At 49.0% G+C, this 19,924-nt stretch overlaps 1 protein-coding gene across 8 annotated transcripts in view; it reads right to left on the reverse strand.

Moving 5' to 3' along the window:
* The window catches only part of LOC149352622 (sushi, von Willebrand factor type A, EGF and pentraxin domain-containing protein 1-like), a 268,948-nt gene that overhangs the window by 53,618 nt on the left and 195,406 nt on the right, over positions 1-19,924 (reverse strand). For all 8 annotated transcript variants that reach the window (XM_089581805.1, XM_089581804.1, XM_089581801.1 and 5 more), the window contains 2 exons: positions 18,922-19,125; positions 12,704-12,774 (listed from right to left, as the gene is read on the reverse strand). In XM_089581805.1, coding sequence (XP_089437931.1) covers positions 12,704-12,774; positions 18,922-19,125 — 275 coding nt within the window. The remainder of the gene's footprint in view (positions 1-12,703; positions 12,775-18,921; positions 19,126-19,924) is intronic.

Here is a 19,924-nt window from a genome sequence, read left to right on the forward strand (position 1 = left end):
CCAGGAACTCAGAGAACTCCTGATTAAGGAGGGGTTCCTACAGGGTTTTCATTCCAACATGGCACTTTACCTGAAGGAGAGGAAGGTGAAATCGCTAGGAGAGATGCTGGATCTAGCTGATCAGTTTTTAGAAGCGCAAGGAAGCCTGAATCTCTCCAAATTGTAGAAAGAGAGCCGAGATGATGCCGGGAGGCCCGAAACTCAGGACAAAAGAATCAATCAGAAGCACCGCCTCGCTGTTACCTTTGCAACCGCATTGGGCATCAGGCTTCACAGTGCCGTACCCACACCAATAACAACCATAGCGTCACTTGTTTCAAGTGCAGGGGACACAAGGCGGATGCGTGCCGCTCAGCTGTAAAGGACAGGACACAGGCATCGTGCCTCTACTCACCCGCGAAGAACGTTAATGAGGAGAGCATTCGCGATGGCTACCTGGAGCTAAAAAATGTAGATAAAATTCCTGTTGTGAACGCGGTCATGACGACGCGACCAAAGTTCCTCGTTGAAGGACTGCCGGTGGTGACTGGAACGTTGGGAGGCAAGGGCATAACGGTGTTGCGGGATACCGGATGCAATACGGCTATTGTGAGACGAGAGCTCATCGACGACGACCAGCTCACAGGACAGAAGAGGCCAGTTTACTTAGTGGATGGAAGAGCTAAGATGCTGCCTGAGGCGCGGGTTGACATCGACACCCCGTATTTTTCTGGGATTATAACGGCGCTCTGCATAGAGGAGCCGCTCTATGATTTAATTCTTGGAAACGTAGAAGTCGCAAGAGCTCCAGATGACCCGAAAGGAGTGATTGAACAACCGGTCAGCAACGAGCTCACTGAAGAGGAAGTTGTTACAGCGGTTGTAACTAGAGCAAAAGCAAAGGAGCAAAACAAGAAGTTCCAAGCGCTTAAAACCCCCGACGTCGCAGTGGAGCCGGTAAGGAAGAGTTATGCAGAGGAGCAAGCAGAGGACCAGTCGCTCTAGCAGTGCTTTTCCCAAATTGGCGAGAAACTGACGTGCAGGGATTCGGAAGGCATAATCGAATTTCAGAAAGAGCGGGAAAGCCGGCCGGTAGAACGCCTGTGCCACGCGATCTGCGGCGTCACCTAATCGGACAGCGAGGGAGCCATTCCTGTTCCGGCGCTTGAACAGTCAGAGGACGAGCGAGATGTGAAGCTTTCTGATGATTTGAATGAGGAGCAACGGAGGCAGCTCGGAGAGGCGATTTCAGAACACTCTGGCATCTTCTCCGACGTCCCGGGCAAGACGGACTGGGCCGAGTGCCGGTTAGAGCTCACTACCCACACTCCGGTCCACGTAAAACAATACCCACTTCCGTTTGCGACGAGAGGAGCCGTAGAAAGAGAGGCGCAGCAGATGGAGCGACTGGGAATAATCGAGAAGTCCCAGTCACCGTACAATTCACCTGTCCTCTTGGTGAATAAACCAGACGGCAGGAACCGGCTCTGCATTGATTTCCGACGCCTGAACGACGTCCTTGTTGCCGATTCTGAGCCAATGCCCAGAGCGGACGCGGTCTTCGCTGCAGCTGAAGAGAAGAAATACTTCTCAAAGGTAGACTTTGCCAAAGGATATTGGCAAATTCCATTGACTGAGGAGTCCAAGCCCAAGACGGCGTTTTCAACGACGTCGGGACTCTTGAAATTCCGTTTTATGCCGTTCGGCATAAAGACTGCCCCGGCAATATTTTCAAGATTGATGCAACGAGTGGTCGAGGGAATTCCCGGAGTGCAGCACTATTATGATGTCCTCGTTGCCAGTGCTACGTGGGAGGAGCATCTCTCTTCCCTGAGGCAGCTGTTTGCGAGAATCGAGACGGCCGACCTGACAGTACGACCAAGGAAATGCGAGTTCGGGATGGAAAGCATCGAGTTCCTCGGGCATCGCATTGGCAGAGGTGAGCTGGCACCACTCGGAAAAACGCTCGACAATATAGAAGCGGCGCCAACCCCTCCAACAAAGCGTCAGGTACGCGCCTTCCTTGTCTTGTCGGGGTATTACCGCGACTTCAGCCCCGACTACGCAAGAATAAGCGAGCCCGTCACCCATCTGACGAGAAAGAGCGAGAGGAACATCGTGAAGTGGACGCCGGCCCATCAGGAAGCCTTCGAAGAACTCAAGCTTCGCGTCTCGAGCCCTCTGATACTACGGCTCCCGGACTTCTCCAAACAGTTTGTGCTGCGCACGGATGACTCAGCTGCCAGCCTTGGCGCGGTACTAATGCAGCGGCATAACGGCACGCTTCACCCGGTGGCATACGTGAGCAAAATTTGCTCCTCATGGGAAGCAGCCTACAGCACAATCGAAAGAGAGCGCTTAGCGTTAGTTTGGGGATTACGGAAGATTTCCACCTACCTGTACGGGGTGCCCTTCATATTTCAGACGGACCATCAACCACTGAGCTACATCCAACGAGCGAAATAGCTAAACAGTAGAGTCCTGCGCTGGAGCTTGCTGCTCCAAGAATATCAGTTCAGCGTCGAGCACATTAAGGGCAAGGACAACGTCGGTGCTGATTTTCTTAACAGGCTGTAGATTTGTCGCGCGCTATTAATTTTCACTGTTAAGCATTCAAGTATCATAGTACATGTATACGCTGACTTGAATTGTGTGCTAGTTTTATAAAAGCGGTTATGTTACGCGCTGTATATTTGTGCACAGGCCTGCTCGCCGACTTCTGTGGGTTTAGAATATTATCCGATAATAATCCGAAAGTGGAGGGCCGTCTCACAGAAGTGGCGGCAGCCTGTAAATTACTTTTATTTATATACAGCTGATGTGTCCGCGTTTCTTTAACACAGTGTCACCGTGTAACCTGCATGTGTCTCGGGAAGAGCGCGAAAATATGCACGCTGTTTCAGTTAGTTAGACAACCCACTCGCATTGCGCCAGCGGAGGCGTACGTGGTGCTTGTTTTGTGTATGTCTTACTTTTTCCCGGCTCACGGTCGGCCTCGATACTGCCGAAGCCTTGAACTGACCATTAGCAGGAAAGAAGTTGCGGGCGTACGTGACTCCCTTTTTGGTTCTCTTTTACTTTTTTGCTGTTCCAAGGTCACCGAATCCAGAGTAAAAGCCTAGGGCTTCTTTTTAGTTGTCCGTTAATTTTTCCTCCTCCAAGATGGCGGCCATGCAGTGTCAAAGTGTAGGTGCCTACGTACTCTTGTTGCGCTTTTTGGTGTTGGCTTTTTCGACACCGACACTGTGGCGCCGCGATTGCCTCGCCCGCTAGCGCCCGAGGACTAAAAGGGGGCCGTATGGGCACGAACTTCAGTCCGCTTGTCGGTGGAGACGCTGCCGCCGCGAACTCCCGGGACTCCGAGCAGCCTGCACCGCATTCTCGAAACCGCAAGCTGCTCTGGAAGGACGTCGCCTTCGGGGGCCGCACTGACTGCATGTTTGTGGATGGACTGCAGCCGCGCTCCCCGGTTGACTGTATGTTTGTTCCCTTTCTGAACTTTTATCGACTGTAGCTAATTCGGCTCTCACTTGTGTTCTGACCTGTGTAGACATATTCAATGTATAACTTAATTCAGTATATTTAATGCTATGTGTTTCCTGCCATTGTTTTGTAGGATGTACACTAGGCGTCTGTGAAAGCTGTCGTATTCTTCAATCGAAACTATAAACGTTGTTTTGTTGTTGTTACCTCTTAACACGCCTCGGTCTCATTCACTACGTTTGCTTACCGGCTACGCTGGGCATCAAAAGGCCACCCCCTCATTGTCAGGACTCGGTGATGACATCGCGTAGTCACCGAACCCGTGACAGGGTCCCTCTTAGCACACGGTTCGCTTTGGGACGTCAAACCCCGTATGTCTTGTACCACAGTGAAAATAATTCCAAACGACGAGTATGGGCATCGTCGCCAGCCGCAAATCGAAGTGGAAGTTACTGTTTCAAGACGCATAGCCTCCCGATGAACCCGAACTCGCACCACTGATTTCCCAGAGCATTTCCAGAGTACGTGTGGCGCAATGGTCTCGAAGGCAGGTTTGCGCCTTCCTGATTTAAATCTTTAACAAAACTTCTCGCTGGGCTAGTTGGTGGGACATAGTTGAAACTTGGTTCAGTGCGAAAGACGATCACAAAGAAAGGAAACAACACACACGGGGCGCTACTAACAACTGATTTATTGATATATGCATGAAACATTTATAGTCTTCACACGAATGCGCACAATCGGGCGGCTCCAGGCTACTTTAACAGTTCTAGATGGCTCACACTTATCTAAGGTCACATTATGTCACTGAAGAAAGCGCAGGAACCAGATAAGGTAGATAACTCTGAACATGAAAATGACAAAAGGAAAAGATATGGATGGGATATGACCACAACATTTCGAGAATCAACAGACCAAAAAGACACCGGCCAGGAAGTTACATGACGTTATATCACGTTGTCCAAAAACATACGCTCAGCTGAGTACAAACTTATGGAAGGGTCGCTGATGCACTGGCTAGACTTTTTATGAATATGAAATGCCTCCAAAATGACTCTTGATGTTGTGCTTTTACTTCTGCCTAAAACCTTTGCTTCTTTGAACCGTGGCGCGCAGCTGCACCCCATTGCGTGCGAAAGAAGATTCGCAACTTATCTTGATTTATCAAATTTTGAGCATGCTCCCTTAAACGGTCATTGATGCAATGCCCTGTCTGCCGAATATAGCACTTTCCACAGGACAGGGAGATCTTGTAAACCACTCCTAAAGCACATTTGACGAAGGCTTCTTAATGTTGCTTTTTTCCAACCGCGCTCACCGTCACCGCAGATGCGGGGGCACAGCTTCGCCAACTTATTTGGCGCGGAGAATACAAGAGGCACTTTGCGCCTGCTGGCCACTTTTTTGAGATTATGTGACACCTTATGAATATAAGGCACCACCTCAGGTTTGGGCTTTGCGCGTTCAGTTGCAGCCACGTTTCGTCGAGGGCGAAACTTCTTCATGAGGGTTTCGGCTACTGCTGTAACGACCGAGCAAGGGAAGCCTGCGGCCAAAAGCCTGCGCACCTGATGGTCGAAACTGCCGTGAATCTCGTGTGGACACGATTTCCGAAGCGCGGATTCAAGGCAAAGCATAGCTAATGTTTCTTGCATATATATCAATAAATCAGTTGTTAATAGCGCACCGTGTGTGTCGTTTCCTTTCTTTGTGTTCGTCTTTCGCGCTGAACCAAGTTTCAACTGATTTAAATCTACCACTGCAAAGGCTATCTCATTTGTTGTTGCTGTGACTATTGAGGAGAGGGGTACGGACACTAGCCCTTGTTTTTCTAAGTTCAGGAGGGCACCGAGGTAGCAAGGATTGGGATTGGTGGCGGTTCTGTCAAGTTCAGGAAATGGTGATTTGCAGACCTTGCGCAGTTAACAAAACTGAAGAAGGCTCAGTCGTGTCCAAGTGGAGCTTGAGGAGCCGAAGGGCTGGGAGGTGTTTGCTACTGGGGAACAGGAGGTGTACTCCTCTGTCGGCAAGTAGGCCCAGGTCTTGGAAGCGGGGCCTCCGGTTGGCGTGGTGCGCTGGACAGTGGCAGAGGAGGTGGTCCATAGTCTTGTCCTGGCCGCACACCGAGAAGGCTTGCGACTAATTCAAATTCAAATTCAAATTTTATTTTGCCACCATGGTACAGATGATGGCGGGGACCCGTAGTAAAAGCTGCCGTTTGACTAGGCTCTGACATGGAGGTAACTCCCGTACGCAGCCTAAGAACAGCCGATGCGTAAGCGGAGGAAGAGAGAGTGTTCTCTTCGGGTCAGCTTCTCAGGTAGCCGTTTCAAGCAGGCATGAGATGCAATCCAAGTCTGGATGCTGGCTGATGATGCATTTTCTTGATGGCAGTCCTAGAGTAATCGAAGGACATCACCGCTGTGGAGACGGGGGAGGGGGGGCGGAGGGATTCAGGACCATGAGGTGCTCTGGCAAGCGTGTCGGCTTTCTCGCTGCTAGGCACGCTGATGGGGCACATCAACCGTTTGTGGTAGGGCCTGTGGCCACGGTTTTTCATCGATTGAGTCTAGGAGAGTGGCCGTTGCCACGCACGGTGGTGTTCTGTCGCTTGACGTTTTGAAATGCTGCTAACCTGCGGTCGCCTGCGCTGTAGATAGGAGAACCAAGGCATCCGTGAAAACACTGTAATATAGGCTCTCCTCTTGGAGTGATGCGGTTGTATGTGTCATTGCAGACATGAGATTATGGCGTTTGAATTGGCCCTGCACATCCAAATGAACCGGGATGAGAGGTAGTCTTTCTTTCTTCCTTTTTTTTTCTCATCTTCCCCCCTTGAGGAGGGAAGGTGCCACAGCCTAGCGAGGAGCGAAAAATTGTCAGGGACATGCTGCTGCCTGTCGATGAAGAGTAGGCCTGTTCGGAGTAGGAGAAGGGAAAAGGCAAGTGTTCCCGCCTCGGTCAAGATGGCAGAGACCGGGGCTGACTTCGGAACTCCCGGGCATCTTCGGATGATAGAGCGGTATTGAGTCTCCAGCCTATTCACCCGAAAGGCACCGGGGAGACCAGAGACAAAGCATGCAGCAGGCTGGTCGCACGTGTATCATAGAGCTTGAGGGGCGAGACGGGGTTGCAGCCTTTCCTGCCGGCAAGTATCTGGAGTACTGCCCGGCCCACTCGACGGAGTCGTGAAAAAAGGGCCATCTCCATCGAGAGCACTGGACGTTCCCTCTCACACTAGCACTATACTATGCCGTAACGAAAATTTCCCCAATTAAACCCCAAACTCTCTATTGCAGACCCTTTTCTCTGCACCAAAACCCGAACAATCTGAAAAAGTTGAGAATTTTTGTTCTTAAAATTTTTTGAAACTCCATGAAAGTAATGTTTTCAACAAATTTTACCGCTCATATTACCCTTGAAAGGAAAAATTTTCTGAAGTATTCTGGAATAAAACTGCGTAGATGGGCAAACTTTACACCAGATTCCAAAGATTAAAATCATGGTCAGCCAGTCAGACTGTGTGATTGCAAAAAAGGGAAAGCTCCTGAGCCACCTTCAGAGGAAAGAAAAAAATATTTATATATGATCACGGCCAACTTTCTGTGTCGTTACCGGCAAGGCTAGGAAGAGAAAGGAAGGAGACGGGTTTTTGTCGTCCCGGCTTTGGCGTTGCGCAAAGTATCCAGGGTAGTAATGAACAGAGGGAACACATTCTTTAGGCCAGTTGCTGCCCCAAAAACTCATTCCAACTCACCCGGATTTAATTGAACACCCCTTTCTCTCCTACCGCTCATGCCTATAAATGCGAGGGACGACTGGAAGGGTCGGCCAATTGTGAAACACGAGAGAGGGGTCGATTCTTTTGTATGAACTTGTTGGCCTCGCTCCCGTGGTGTTCAGGAGTATATTATGCCGTGAAATGACACTTGCGCATCGGCGCTTCAGCCTTCAAGAGACAAAGGCCCGTTTTCTTCACTTTCCTGTTGCTCGTCCAAAGTGCCATCATATAGCTCGAAATATGGTCAGAATCCTTGAGCAATCAGGGAAGGTCATCGTTTCTCACCTTGTGCTCCTGGCTCATCACTTTTGAAAAGAAAAAGAGGGGTTAGAAGGACCTCAGAACCCGTTTGCAGGACTGTGAAGGATAGAAGTCTCTCGTCCAATCAAGGCCTAGGAAGGCATCAAATAGTCCCTCAAATATTTGAGCATTCTTGTTGCTATTCTTTACAGAATTATTGCAGCAAGCGAAAACGTAGTTAAAGATGATGTCCTGAAAGTACTGCGAGCGTTTTATCCATCGATTAAAATAGCAGAGCAAATCCGCAAGCCCACAGTACTGCGGAGGTAGAGTGTACTAGAATTTTTGAGTGGCGCGACCGGCTGCCGTGGAGTGGGCCTTTTCGTGCAGAAAAGTAGCGGCGGCGCTGTAGTCGCCCACTCTTGAAAGCGTCGCCCGGCCACTCCGGCCTGGCAGGCGGCTGCTCGCCAGTGCGTTTGCAGAAACAGCGCGTTTTCACAAAAAAAAACGTAATAAATGGATGTTTCATCACAACTGAACTACATTACCGTCTCGGCTACAACTAACCTGCGCTGGGCGAGCACCTGGTATGCTCGGAGAGATTTTGCTATGATGCGCAAAATGGTTGTAACATGACTGGCTGTGGTGAAGCACAAAAGGTTATTCTAGAAAACCATATTATTAACCTGCTGCTTGTAAGCAGGATCAAACGTCACTATTTGAGCGATCAGTGCCCTTCATTCATTTTATTGCCTGTTTATGATCAAGTTTTCTGTACAAAACGCATTCTAATGAGCTTAGTGGAGCGTGTGAGCAGTATGGCGGTGACTGCATAATAATTTTTGCAGATGCAATTCTGCCGAACGCAATTGGTGGATATTGTCAGTTGCTGCGTTTATATGGATCCTACAGGGGTGCATAGAATTTCTATCGCAGCGCATTAATGTAAACAGCGTTAATGTGCTAGGCAGGCGCATCGCATTAATGCGCCAGATGAGCGTTGAGTTACGGGAGCGAGTCGACTCATGCATGTGGCGCAGTTAATGCACGATAGTTAATGCGCTACATGTAAATAGGGTATTTTATCACAATCTTTATTCGAACTGTAAGATGCAGACCTAAATGCAGGCGAAAAGAACGACCAATTTGCTCAGCACCCAGTGCACCGTTCTTGATGGGGTTTGTTGCATTTTGGAAAAAAACTTTCAAATTATCAAACTGTACGAAGTAGAGTTTATATTAACGTCGTCAGCCTTCTTCGTACAAATATCGAGAAACTAAAAAAAAAGGCAAGCATCAAATTTAACTCAGTACTATAGACAAAAATGTCACAAATTCTTATACTGCAATAATCGACTGGGACATCCACAGTGCACCATATTGATGTATGATACACTGCTCCCAAATATACCCGTAATTTCAGAGAGAGAATTTTGCAAAATCTTCGTAAACATCGTAAATATTTGTTCCAAGCTGTACAATATATTTCTCATTTGTCTACTTGAGAGGCTCCAGCAGACGCAGTTTACAAGCAGATTTACAGGTTTATAAGCTTTGTTCCATTTTTTCTTTAACGGGCTCAATTTCGTGAGTTTCTGTAGAGAGTACAGGGCCTGAAATTGAAATTCTGCAGCACACATTTGCTTTAATTCAACATACTCTCTTTAATGAAACAAATTTCATTCTAATTAGTCCAGCAGTTGCCTCAATAGGCACCCTGCGCATCTAACTCAAGCGCGACGCGCGCGCCACTGGCGGCGGCGCGCGCGTCCCTGCCAGGAAGGCGGGGGCAGTCCGACAGCTCCCGCTGTGTTGCGCGCGCTGTCGCGAAGCAGTTGTACGCCTCCTTCTCGAGCACAAAGTGGCACATAACAACAGCAGGACACATTGCTGTGCTGTAGGATGCAATAATACACATATAAATTCGCCTCGGACAAGATTTTATGGATTTCCAGCGCGACATTGGGAGACGGCCCACCCTTCGCGACGGGCAACACGCGCTCGCGGTTTCTGGTAAAAAAACGGTCAAAACCGTGCGGAATACGCTTGCTTTACTCGCGCATTACCTCCTAGACAGGTTTTTGAGTCATGGCAAATTCAGCAGACTTGGAGGAATGCTAATGGCTCTCTGGGAACCCTTCCCTCTTCTTGCACCCACGATTTCCGGTCACTGACTTGGCTGTCAACAATATGTAAGCTTAAAAAGCCACGCCGAAACTCGCCCGCAGTCACAACTTAGGAAGGATCCCAAATTTTGCGCAGTAAAGGATCGTTTACCTTCAGTTCCAGTTATGCGCGGAATCCTTGCTCGCTTCCACTGCGCCTTGTCGTCCAGCGTCTTTTTCGACAGTTAAAGGCACGTTTTAAGGGGCAATGGCAACATGTTCCTGGTAAATCTTTGCTCCAAATCTGAAGGACTGGGTGATAGTTTTATACAAACCATATGTGTGCAGAACTTGTTTTTATGGTTTCGGTTACTGCTGGGATATAATCTGCCACACATAAAGTTAACAAGGGCATGAGATTGGGCTAGTTGAACTGCACTGCATGAGAGCTGTTCTGCAAGTGCATAAATACGCTTAACCGATCCTGTCTGTCTCTTAGTCTTTGTCGGTCTATATCCTAGCAGCGGAGCATTAATCATTGCCACACATGGCTACAGCTTAAACTTCCAGCCCTCTACAGCATGCCGTGTAGAAGAATCTCAGTCTAGGCATGCAAATTGAACCCTGAAAACCCCTTTAAGAATACCGCCACTGGATTCTAGGTCAGTGCGGGAATGGCTCTGGTGGAAGTACTTTGGTTTGGACTAGTAGGTTCGATGTCATGTTTGAAACAGAAAGGCGAAAATGGGAAGATGACAAAAAGGAATGTGAAGCAACAGGACAGGCGCCATCTATCAACTGAGGTTTATTGCACCACGACCTGCATTTATACGCAGCACCCAGCCGTATCACAGAAGGCAACGTCGTGCGTCGATCGGGACCGCACTGCAATTTTTTTGTGCTGACTACTGTACCACTCAAAGAATCTTCGACACTGCAAACTGCAATCGAAGGCAATCATACCTCAAAATTGGACATTTTTGTCCCATTGAAACAAAACTATACGTCCGAGGAGGCACTTAAAAGCAGCGCTCCAAACGGAAACAGTAGCTCCGGTATCATCTAAAGCCATGACAGGCACACCATGAACTAGCACGTGCACTTTGTCCCGTAATGCAACTATAGGCGGGGGCATCTCTTCCGGCGGCAGGCGTCCAGCGACCTCAACTCCATCGGTCGCGCCGAGTAGTTTTCCGTGGGAGGCGAGAAGGAGCGCTTTAGGGGTGATGGAGACCGACACGTGCGGGAAGCTCGAGGTGGTGTCACGCTTCTATCCGATGCCGGTGAACGATCCCGCAAATGCGAAGGCCAGGGGTCCACGGAATCAGGCGGGTAGGATGCGAGCCGAGAAGGAACTTGTTGGTGATCCGACCTCAGAGGTTAGGCTGAAGAGCCGTAACGAGATGGATGGCGGCGAGAACAGAATCACTACGTGTGACCGGGCTAACCGCAGAGGTAGCCGAGAAAAGAGCGACCAGGAACAGGCTGCAGCGGTAAGTAGTCACCGCACGAATTACGGGGCCAAACGTCCTAGTCAAATATGTGATCGACGTATGCTTGTAGCAGCGGTACCAGTGCTCCGGGGCCGATCGCGGTATGTTGCTCGGCCGCAGCTTTTGAGGTACCTGGTGCTCCACAAAGTCCGCTGCGTTATTGGCCGCTGCTACCGATGGAGGGCGCGTGGGATACGCGGGAGGGAGCACTGAGGGGCTCCAAGTTGGTTCCAGCGACCTGGTGATTTCTACGCGAAACATCTGGCGGATCGTGCATGCCAGATCACAAGACGATGTTCAGTCACCAGCTGCCACAGTCGTCACTCCTCCAAATGTCTGAATGGGAGGGGGGGGGGGGGGGGGGGGGGAATGCGACGCATTTTCAATGTCTCAAACGTGCGCCAGTGCGGGATGATGTCAAACATGGACTCGAGACCTGCTTTCCCGATAAGAAAATTGCGGATGTCTTCAGTCAATACTTTAAGCAAGCGGTCAACTTTGTCCTCCTCTGTCATGCGAGTGCAGACAACCTTGCATAATTTCAAGCATTCTTCATTATACATGTCTCACCGGGAAGCTTGTTCATCCTGCTCCTTTTTCGAGACAGAGTAGCCGAAGCCCTTCTAGAGTTCGTCTACAAAGTGATCCCATGTCGTTCGGGAAAGAATCCTCGTGGTTGTCATACCAAGTTAGGTTCGTGTCGGTAAGGGAAAACTTTGGCAAGGCGGGCTGAGGAGCCACACACTTATTGTGGCGGCTCACCCGTTGGTAGCGAATAAGCCATCGTCCACGTCGTCACTGGATGAGCCCGCGAACGACCTTGGCTACCGGTAATGCTGCCACTAACTGCTGATCACGGACCTCGGAGCGTCTCCGTCCAGAGACATCGTCAGCACAGAAGGCGACAGACTACGAGGCAATGACTGGCGAAGTTGCAAGTGGGGATCCGTGTTCGGGCGACCTGTATACCCAGCATTTCCGCTAAGACGTTATGAGCAGGGGTTTATGCAGAGCAGAACGGGCGACTGAAGACCGCTGCGTCCTCTTGCCGTGCATTAAACGCATCTACCTGATTCTCAATATATTAAGGCTAAAGCCTTTAATGCCTAATCGTTGTCGACGGAAGGTTGTGTGCAGAGGTGTCACGCTTTTCGTCAGACCGGAAAAAAAATTCTTTCTGCCCGATGGGATTCGAACCACGAGCCGTCCATTCCGGAGCCGAGCGTGCTAATGGCTACGCTACTTCTTGTCAACGCATATGTAGTGCTCCTTGTCTAGGACGCTGGAGAGTGTTTGCAGAAAGGCGTCGAATCAGACGGATGCCTCCCAAACGCCCTCCAGTGTCTCCAGCATTTAAGATTCACAAACAACTGTGCACTTAATTAACATCTTAACCACACATCAGTGACACAAGGATCAACACCGCGCTAAACGCTTTCGCCTCACCGCACTTCAGGTCAACAAAGTGTCCCCCTGAATTTTTCTGCGTAGTCAGAGATGCCGACCACCTCTCAGGAGAGGCATCTGCTCTTCATGTGCGTCACAATATTATTATTTCCTCTTTCCAGTGGCCGTTCGGATGACAACAATCACTACAGCAACGAATAAGGGAAGTATGTTACCCATGGTCCCAGCCGGCTGGGTGTCAGGCGTTGGACTTGAGAACCAGGCCCAGGGGGTACGATACATTTTGCTGTAATAGGAAAAGGAATTATAAGTTCCCCATTTTCTTCCAAACAATATTAACGCGAACCTTTGTCGTGTTTTTTTTATGTTTCTTGTTCGATGACACGGAAGGCACCTTATCATTTTGTTTTCCATGCAACAGGCGACCAGATTCCGCTGGAAAGACTGTAACCGCATACAACGGCCTTTTAGAAATCAGAGATCGATTTCGGTGCTATGCTGTCTTCCTCACCTTTAAAGTTTTTTTTCCAAAAGCTACGGTGATTCTGATCTTCGACGATCGCCGAGCACACTTAATGCTACAGACGCCTCCTAGTTGTTTCTCTCTACCGGTATAGGTTAGCTTAATAACAAGCATGAGCTTCGCGATGGTCTTTTGTTTTCTCCGAACGTATTCATCCACGCTGTAAACACAGCCACATGACAATATAATCGATTTGCATGAGAAGTTTAACACTCCTAATAGCTCAGAGATAGCCTATTGGCTATTATAACACTGGATCATATAATATCTATTCTCATACAGAATTTAATTCTGCTGTAAAACTCCGCCCGCATCCAGGACCACCATACAGAAGTCTTTCGTGACAAAAAAAATAGTCCGTTGTTAAAGCTTTTCCTCATAACTAAACAAGAACCTAATCAAAAGTCGAAATTGTAAGCTTTGGGATTTGGATGACGCTGGCTTGTCTGATATAGTCAAACATTAAAAAACTGATTTCTTTCAGTGTTCTGACTTGTCAACGGACTAATATAGGACGCCACGGACCAAGGCCCACTGTTACCAACTTCTGTTTTTACATCGTATTCGTTGTATTCACCCTCATTAATGCACTCTCTCGAAAAAACAAGACGCACCCACAACCAGCTTTTCTTCTTTAGCTGTTATGTACGGTGACAGCAATCAAAAGCGCCCTGAATGGTTACTCCCATGAGGCGTACAAAGTTGGTTTGAATAGTTAATTTCTTAATAACGAACAAAGTAGGTATATGGAGCCCTTCACGATTCACAGCAGCTGTAACTGGCTGCAGCAATAGAAAGCAAGAACAACAGTAAAAAAGTGCGAAAAAAATTTAGGAAAGGAAAGAAAAAGATTATTTTGCAGCATATCTGTATACGATCATGATTAAACAAGTGAATCTAGATTTCTTCAAGTTACAGCTAGGGCTGTGCGAATAGTACTTACACAAAAGCGAATCGAATACGTATAGTTTAGCTTTGCTGGCGATTCGAATGTGGCTTAAAACCGAATCGAATATGAACCGAATAGTGATGGAAAGGAGTGAAATACGATTCAGATAGTTTTACCAATATTCGCTACTTTTGAGAACACTCGTACAAAACCAATTGCTGGCGGTTTAGCATCGCTAAGCACGAATTATTGTGCGAAAGCAGCGAGTGGACATCACCGCCATGTACCTGAAAGCATGATTAAGGTGGTCACTGACCTAGGGAGATAGTTATGCGCCTTTTCTTTCCTCAAAATCAGCGGAGTCTACAGCGATGCCAACGGCAACGCCAATGAACCCAATGAACACCGCGGCCTATTGCTACCAATACCACGTTTCTGCCAAAACATTGCCAACGCAAACGCAAGCAGCGCTCATCCCTCTGTCACAACCGCCACGTAGCTCAAAGCGCGACTGAGGTGTTCACTGACCCATAGAGAGCCAGTTGTGGGCGTTTCCTGTCCTTTCGTGACTTCTGCGCACAGATGGAAGTTGATGAAGACGACGACGTGCAATGCACAGAATATAGATATAGATGAGAGACGAGAATAATTAGAGTAGACTTTGCACAGCGCGAGAGCTTATAGCTGTTTAACATTGCATGGGAAGTTTAACATAGTGCTCTCGTGCAATGACGAGCGAAGCTGATCCGGTTTGGTTTGTGGGGGTTTAAGGTCCCAAAGCGACTCAGGCTATGGGGGACGCCGCAGTGAAGCGAAGCTGATCTATTCACGCCGCCGCGGGTTCGAAATTGAATGACGAATATATTTATTTTATTTTTGCAGGCATCTCAGAGGCTTCAAATAAACCTCGGCTTTTTCAGGATTGCTAGTGAAATATTGCTTTCATACTAATAATCGCGCGAAACACTGAAGCGCCAGCGTCGGCACTGGGTGCGGCGCTATATCTTTTGGCACTGAAGCTTGTGGAGCACTACTGACCCTTTTAGGCGTTCAAACTGTGCGCGCTGCGCGCGCGCGTTCTTTCCCCGCCACCTAGGTGCGTGCGGGTGGAGCGTAACTGTGCACGAGCGAATTGCTGCTCGGGGGCTGTGGCGTCAGATCGATGCAGCGAGGACGCCTGGTAAGTGCGGTGGAGGCGACGCAGAGGAGGATTCTGGCAGGAACGCTGCTGAGGCGCTGCCTCGCTGTCGGCGGCCAGCGCGACCCGTCTCGATGTGCACAGAGGGCGGCGCCTTACCGGGTTGAAGAGAAAAGATGGAAGTGATATCTCCGAATTCGGCCTGAGTGGCTGCTGCGTGGCCTGGATGGTTACTTGCAGCGCTTCGAGCCCTGATTTGTGGCACAACACCCCATTCACGCCGCAGTGGTTTTGTTTCGCCATGTTGAGATGCTACCGCCCGTTTACCTCTAATCGTAGCATTGCGTTCTCGACAGCCTAGACTGCATGCTCTGCTGTTTGGAAGCTTTCGTTGGTACCGAATAAACCGTGTCTTTTATACTGACTGTGGGTGTGTCACTAGTGGGGCGAGACCATGTCTCGTGGACTTGTTCTGGTGCGGCCATAATTTGGCAGCCCTCGTTGGGCGCCAGTGAGCTACGCTAGGAGTCCGCGAGCCGCTAGCCCCAAGACGAACCAGCAACTCAAGGAATAAAGACTGTTTTTTAAAGCGGGGAGCAAAAAAACAATCCCCGCAACCTGGTGGTAAGAAAAGAACAGTTAAAACTAAAACGCAAGCGTCTGGACGGCGATGTAAACGAGCTTGCTGTGAACGAAGATCAACGGCAGAACCAACTTTCACGAGCGCTCCCGAAGTAAGTGTCGTAACTCCGCACAAAAAAATTCGCTCGGGAAAACTCTCGGTGGCGCAACGCTGTCGAATGCCAACTACAACAAACAAAAGGGTTTGCGCCCACTCTCCGCTCTATATCATAACTGGCATTAAGAGCAAAGCCAACACCCCCGGACCAGCACCTTATATAATTTGCCCTTGAGCACACCTCTGGACGCTACAGTGCGCACTGCCACATCTACACTGATGGTTCTGTCATGCCCGTCTCATCAACAGTCGGCGTTACGGATACCATCAGCGCGCACCACTAGCTTGGCGACGCTGAGTCACCGCACTTCGACTTCTGCTACCGAGCTGGCTGCTCGGCGAGCAGCTTTTACTTTGCAACAACCCCCAGCAGCGTGGGTTGTCTTCACTGACTGTCGCGCTGCACTAGTATCGTTAATGTCTTCGCGCACTCAGGAGAGGCTATGGCATTCGCCCTTTACGGCCCTTGCTATGGCACTCCCCTTTTAGATGCCGTAAGGAACGTGACCTCGGCTTCTCTGTTGCAGTATCCTGGACCCAGCATCGTCAAACCTGTTCTTCGCATGCAGCACGCACATTATCGTGCGGCATGACGCCACCAAGCGAGACCTTCACTGGCCCTAGGAAGCCTCTTTCAAAGGCATCACACGGCACCGGAAACACCTCGTGGGTGGCCGTCAACACTGGGGGCAATAGAGCGCCTCCAATATCTTCCTCCATCTACAGAGTAAAAACAATTGCACCCTTAAAGGTGTAAAGCTACTAACGGCACCCTTTCCACTTATATTTATTTTTTTAAAGGGTGCGCTGAGGACGCTTGCGCCTTTAATGCACTCATGCACCCTTCAAAGGTAAACGGGTGCAAGGGTGTTGTAGCTCCTGCGTAAGGGTGTTGTAAGGGTGTTCTTTGACTTGTTGAACAACATTACAGTAATTCAATCAAGCGCGCTCTTAAAATGATATCAGCTGCTCGAACTTTTTTTTAAATGACAACTGCAGCCTTGATGCGAGCACTGTGACTACGATTTGCACCCGCATAATGTGATAATTAAGTGAATTAATTTAGCATAACTGAGCTGAAAGAGGGGCCTGCTGAAATGGCATATATAAACTTTGAGAAAGTATGCGCGCCATGGGCAAGTAAGTATTGCGCGCAGCAGTGGTGTCTTCTGTGTTCAACTCTGTCCCCCCATTAGCTTTGTATGACTCATTCCAAGGACGCCTACACCTGTCTAGGCTCCTTTGGTAAAAATACATCGCACATTATAGCATCGTGTTTCTGTGCGAGCGGGTTGGCTGAGGTTTGGCCTCCTTTAGCAAGTCCTTTTTTTCTTTTTTGAACGTATTTTGAAAAATCACGCCGTGGACATCATTTAGACGTCACAAATGTGACTCCGCTGCAGACAGATTCAGAAACACCGTGAAATACGCATCTGGGTATTATAGTCAGGGATGCCGTAACTGTAGTACGAAGTTAGACAGGTCGTCGGCAGCTTTCGTAGGGAATATTTAGCTTCCCTCCAGGAGTGGACCCAAACAAAAATTTATCAGCGTCTTTTAAATCAAACAAAACCTTTGTAACTGTAAAGCGATAGGAAAAAGGGTGCAACTGTAACGTTCCCACCCATACTATGGGTGAGACAAGGATACTTTCTTCCCTTTTGGGAGGATGCTAGGGTGCGAGTTATATACACGGAAATTTACCCATAAGGGTGCACTTTTTGTGCAGTGTACTCACAACTTGTCGTCGAGAGCTGCGTCAGCCCGCGACTTCATATTGAGTTCGGTTCAGTTCGATGTAGCGGCCACTTCCGCAACAACTATATGTCAAGACGGGGTCGTTACTTGATTTTGCGGCCGCTCCTCTAGTCATAGGGCCCTTACCAAGTGTCTGCATAAGGCTTGGATCGAGGCAGAAAATGCAGTGCTTCGGCATGCTTTCCGGGCCTGTTGCCCATCGTCGCACGGCTGGCGATCCTACATCTGTTACTCGGCGAAGCAGGACGATTCTTGCGTGACAAAAATACTAACAAAACAGCACTGACACAGACGGTTTGCTAACCTTCCTTCCTTCTTCGGAGATAGGCTCCAGAAATTTCCTCTCAACAGCTTGTCGTATCGCTTCAGATGTGCAGCTGCTCAAAAAAATGTAGAATATATCACGCTTTGCCCGTCGACTCTTCGCTGTGCCTCTGTCTCCTTGCGTTTATTTATTTTGGCCATAAAAGGAAATAAGCAGTATATTTAAGTTGCCTAAAAGTCTCTAGAGGCAATAGTTTACGGTATGTACTGGTGGTCCAGCTATAACGATATAACAACCAGAACACCGTAGGAGCGAAAAAATAATTTTTACATATATAGGTCTCTCCGTCAAACAACTATCCTCGTTCGATATGATCGTCGAAACCTGACGGGCGCGCCAAGCTGTGGACAACACTACAGCTTGCCAGAGATGTGTTCACAAGAAAGCGAAGTAGGCCAAAGTATTGTAAATAGCCTTTATGAGAGAGAATACAGGAAAAGAACTGCTGCTAACTTTTCATCGTTTCTTTTATGTGGCCCCAAAGCCATGCGAAGACGATTCAATGGAAAACCATCAAACAAATCCTTCGCTACACTATAACATGCAAAGAGAGGCAGTGCCTATTGGTGTCCGAAGCCCTTATTTTTCCTCCCTAATTAAAGCCCATGGATAAAATAGAACTACGGCTATTGCCGTCGTTTGCGACAGATTTCATGACCATAATGTACGCTGCTCCTATTTGGCCCTTCCCCATGTCTGGTGGCGAACAGAGGTCGGAAGCTAAATGAGCCAGAAATTACTGCGACGTAAACGAGTTGTGCCTATACAACGCTTGTCACTCGGATGTAGTCCCTCATCCCCAACCTCTCCTGGCATACCTGGCTGGGTTTTCTCGTTAAGAGGATCAGCTCAGCCTGGTGTGGCAGGAGAAGCGCGTTTTGAGCAGCTGATTAGCGCTCTGAAGTAAAGCGTTTTCCTGCTACTACTGCTAGTCTGGAAAGGCACCTCTGAGGTAAATCTTTCTCTGGAGCTGCGTACAATACTAGGTAAACAATCTTTCAGATTGTGTCTACGGAGTATGACATATAGTTGCTCCTTAATCGTCTGAGCTGTATACTTACCCTTGCAAGCCGGAGGATCGAAGAGCCAGGCCCCGTTTTCTTGGCAGATGTTAATGTCTGAGCCGACCATGTCAGTGTTCGCAGGGCAGATGTAATTAACCCTGGTGCCACGCCGTTGGCGCCCAGAGATAGATTTGTTGCCCACCACCACTCTGGCACCTCGCTTGGTTGACTCAGAAATCATCTCTTCCGGGCACCATATTTCTGCGCACAGAAAGTTGACCAGGTCAGTTAAATGGTCTATATTTCATGCGGATTGAAGCTGCCGGCTATTGGAAGAGGCCGGACGCCTTCGAAATTATTTGACGATATTTTATTTCGCCTTTAGAAACATGTGTTCTGAGTTAAAGCATGGAAGCCTATTTAGTACTTCCTTTGGATTTTAACCTTCCGTGCTATCCTTCTAGGATAACACATCTCAGCAGCATTTGATTTCTTGTTAGTTGGCTCATTGTTCTCAAGGTTATACTTGGTGCTGTAGCCGCACGGAGTCTGGCCTTCCCGCAGGCACACATCAATGGAGGCGCTCATGTCGCATTATCATATCTGTCCGACCCGGCTGCGCTGCTCCGTGTCGGCGGGGCAGGCGCGATAGTAAGCGCGCGCCGACGAAGGAGGAGCGCTTTCCTTGCGCGGTCCCTCGGTTCAGGCGTTGTTGACGGAGGGAATCACCGCGCGGACGTCCTCCAAGGCTAGCGGAACGTCGGTACTAGGAAGCTGATGAAGGGCGGTGGCGAGATGGTCGGCATCCTCGTTGCCACCGTGACCAGGCGCCAACTTGGCATTGATAGTGAATACCGCAAATTTGGCGCTAATGCTCAATCATGTGACTTGAACTGCAGCATGGGCCGTGGAAAGCAAACGACGCGCCGAGCCGCGTTTCTGTTGAAACGAAGCGCATGCGCAGAAAGCAGTGGGAGTGAGATCAAGTGATAAAAACCTAGTTCTCCTCTGGCGGATGTGGGTCAGTGCGCTCCACAGCATTACGATTTTAGTTTGGCGC

Source organism: Amblyomma mixtum, chromosome 3, assembly GCF_055824585.1.
Source record: "Amblyomma mixtum isolate Tamu chromosome 3, ASM5582458v1, whole genome shotgun sequence".
Taxonomy (NCBI): Eukaryota; Metazoa; Arthropoda; class Arachnida; order Ixodida; family Ixodidae; genus Amblyomma; species Amblyomma mixtum.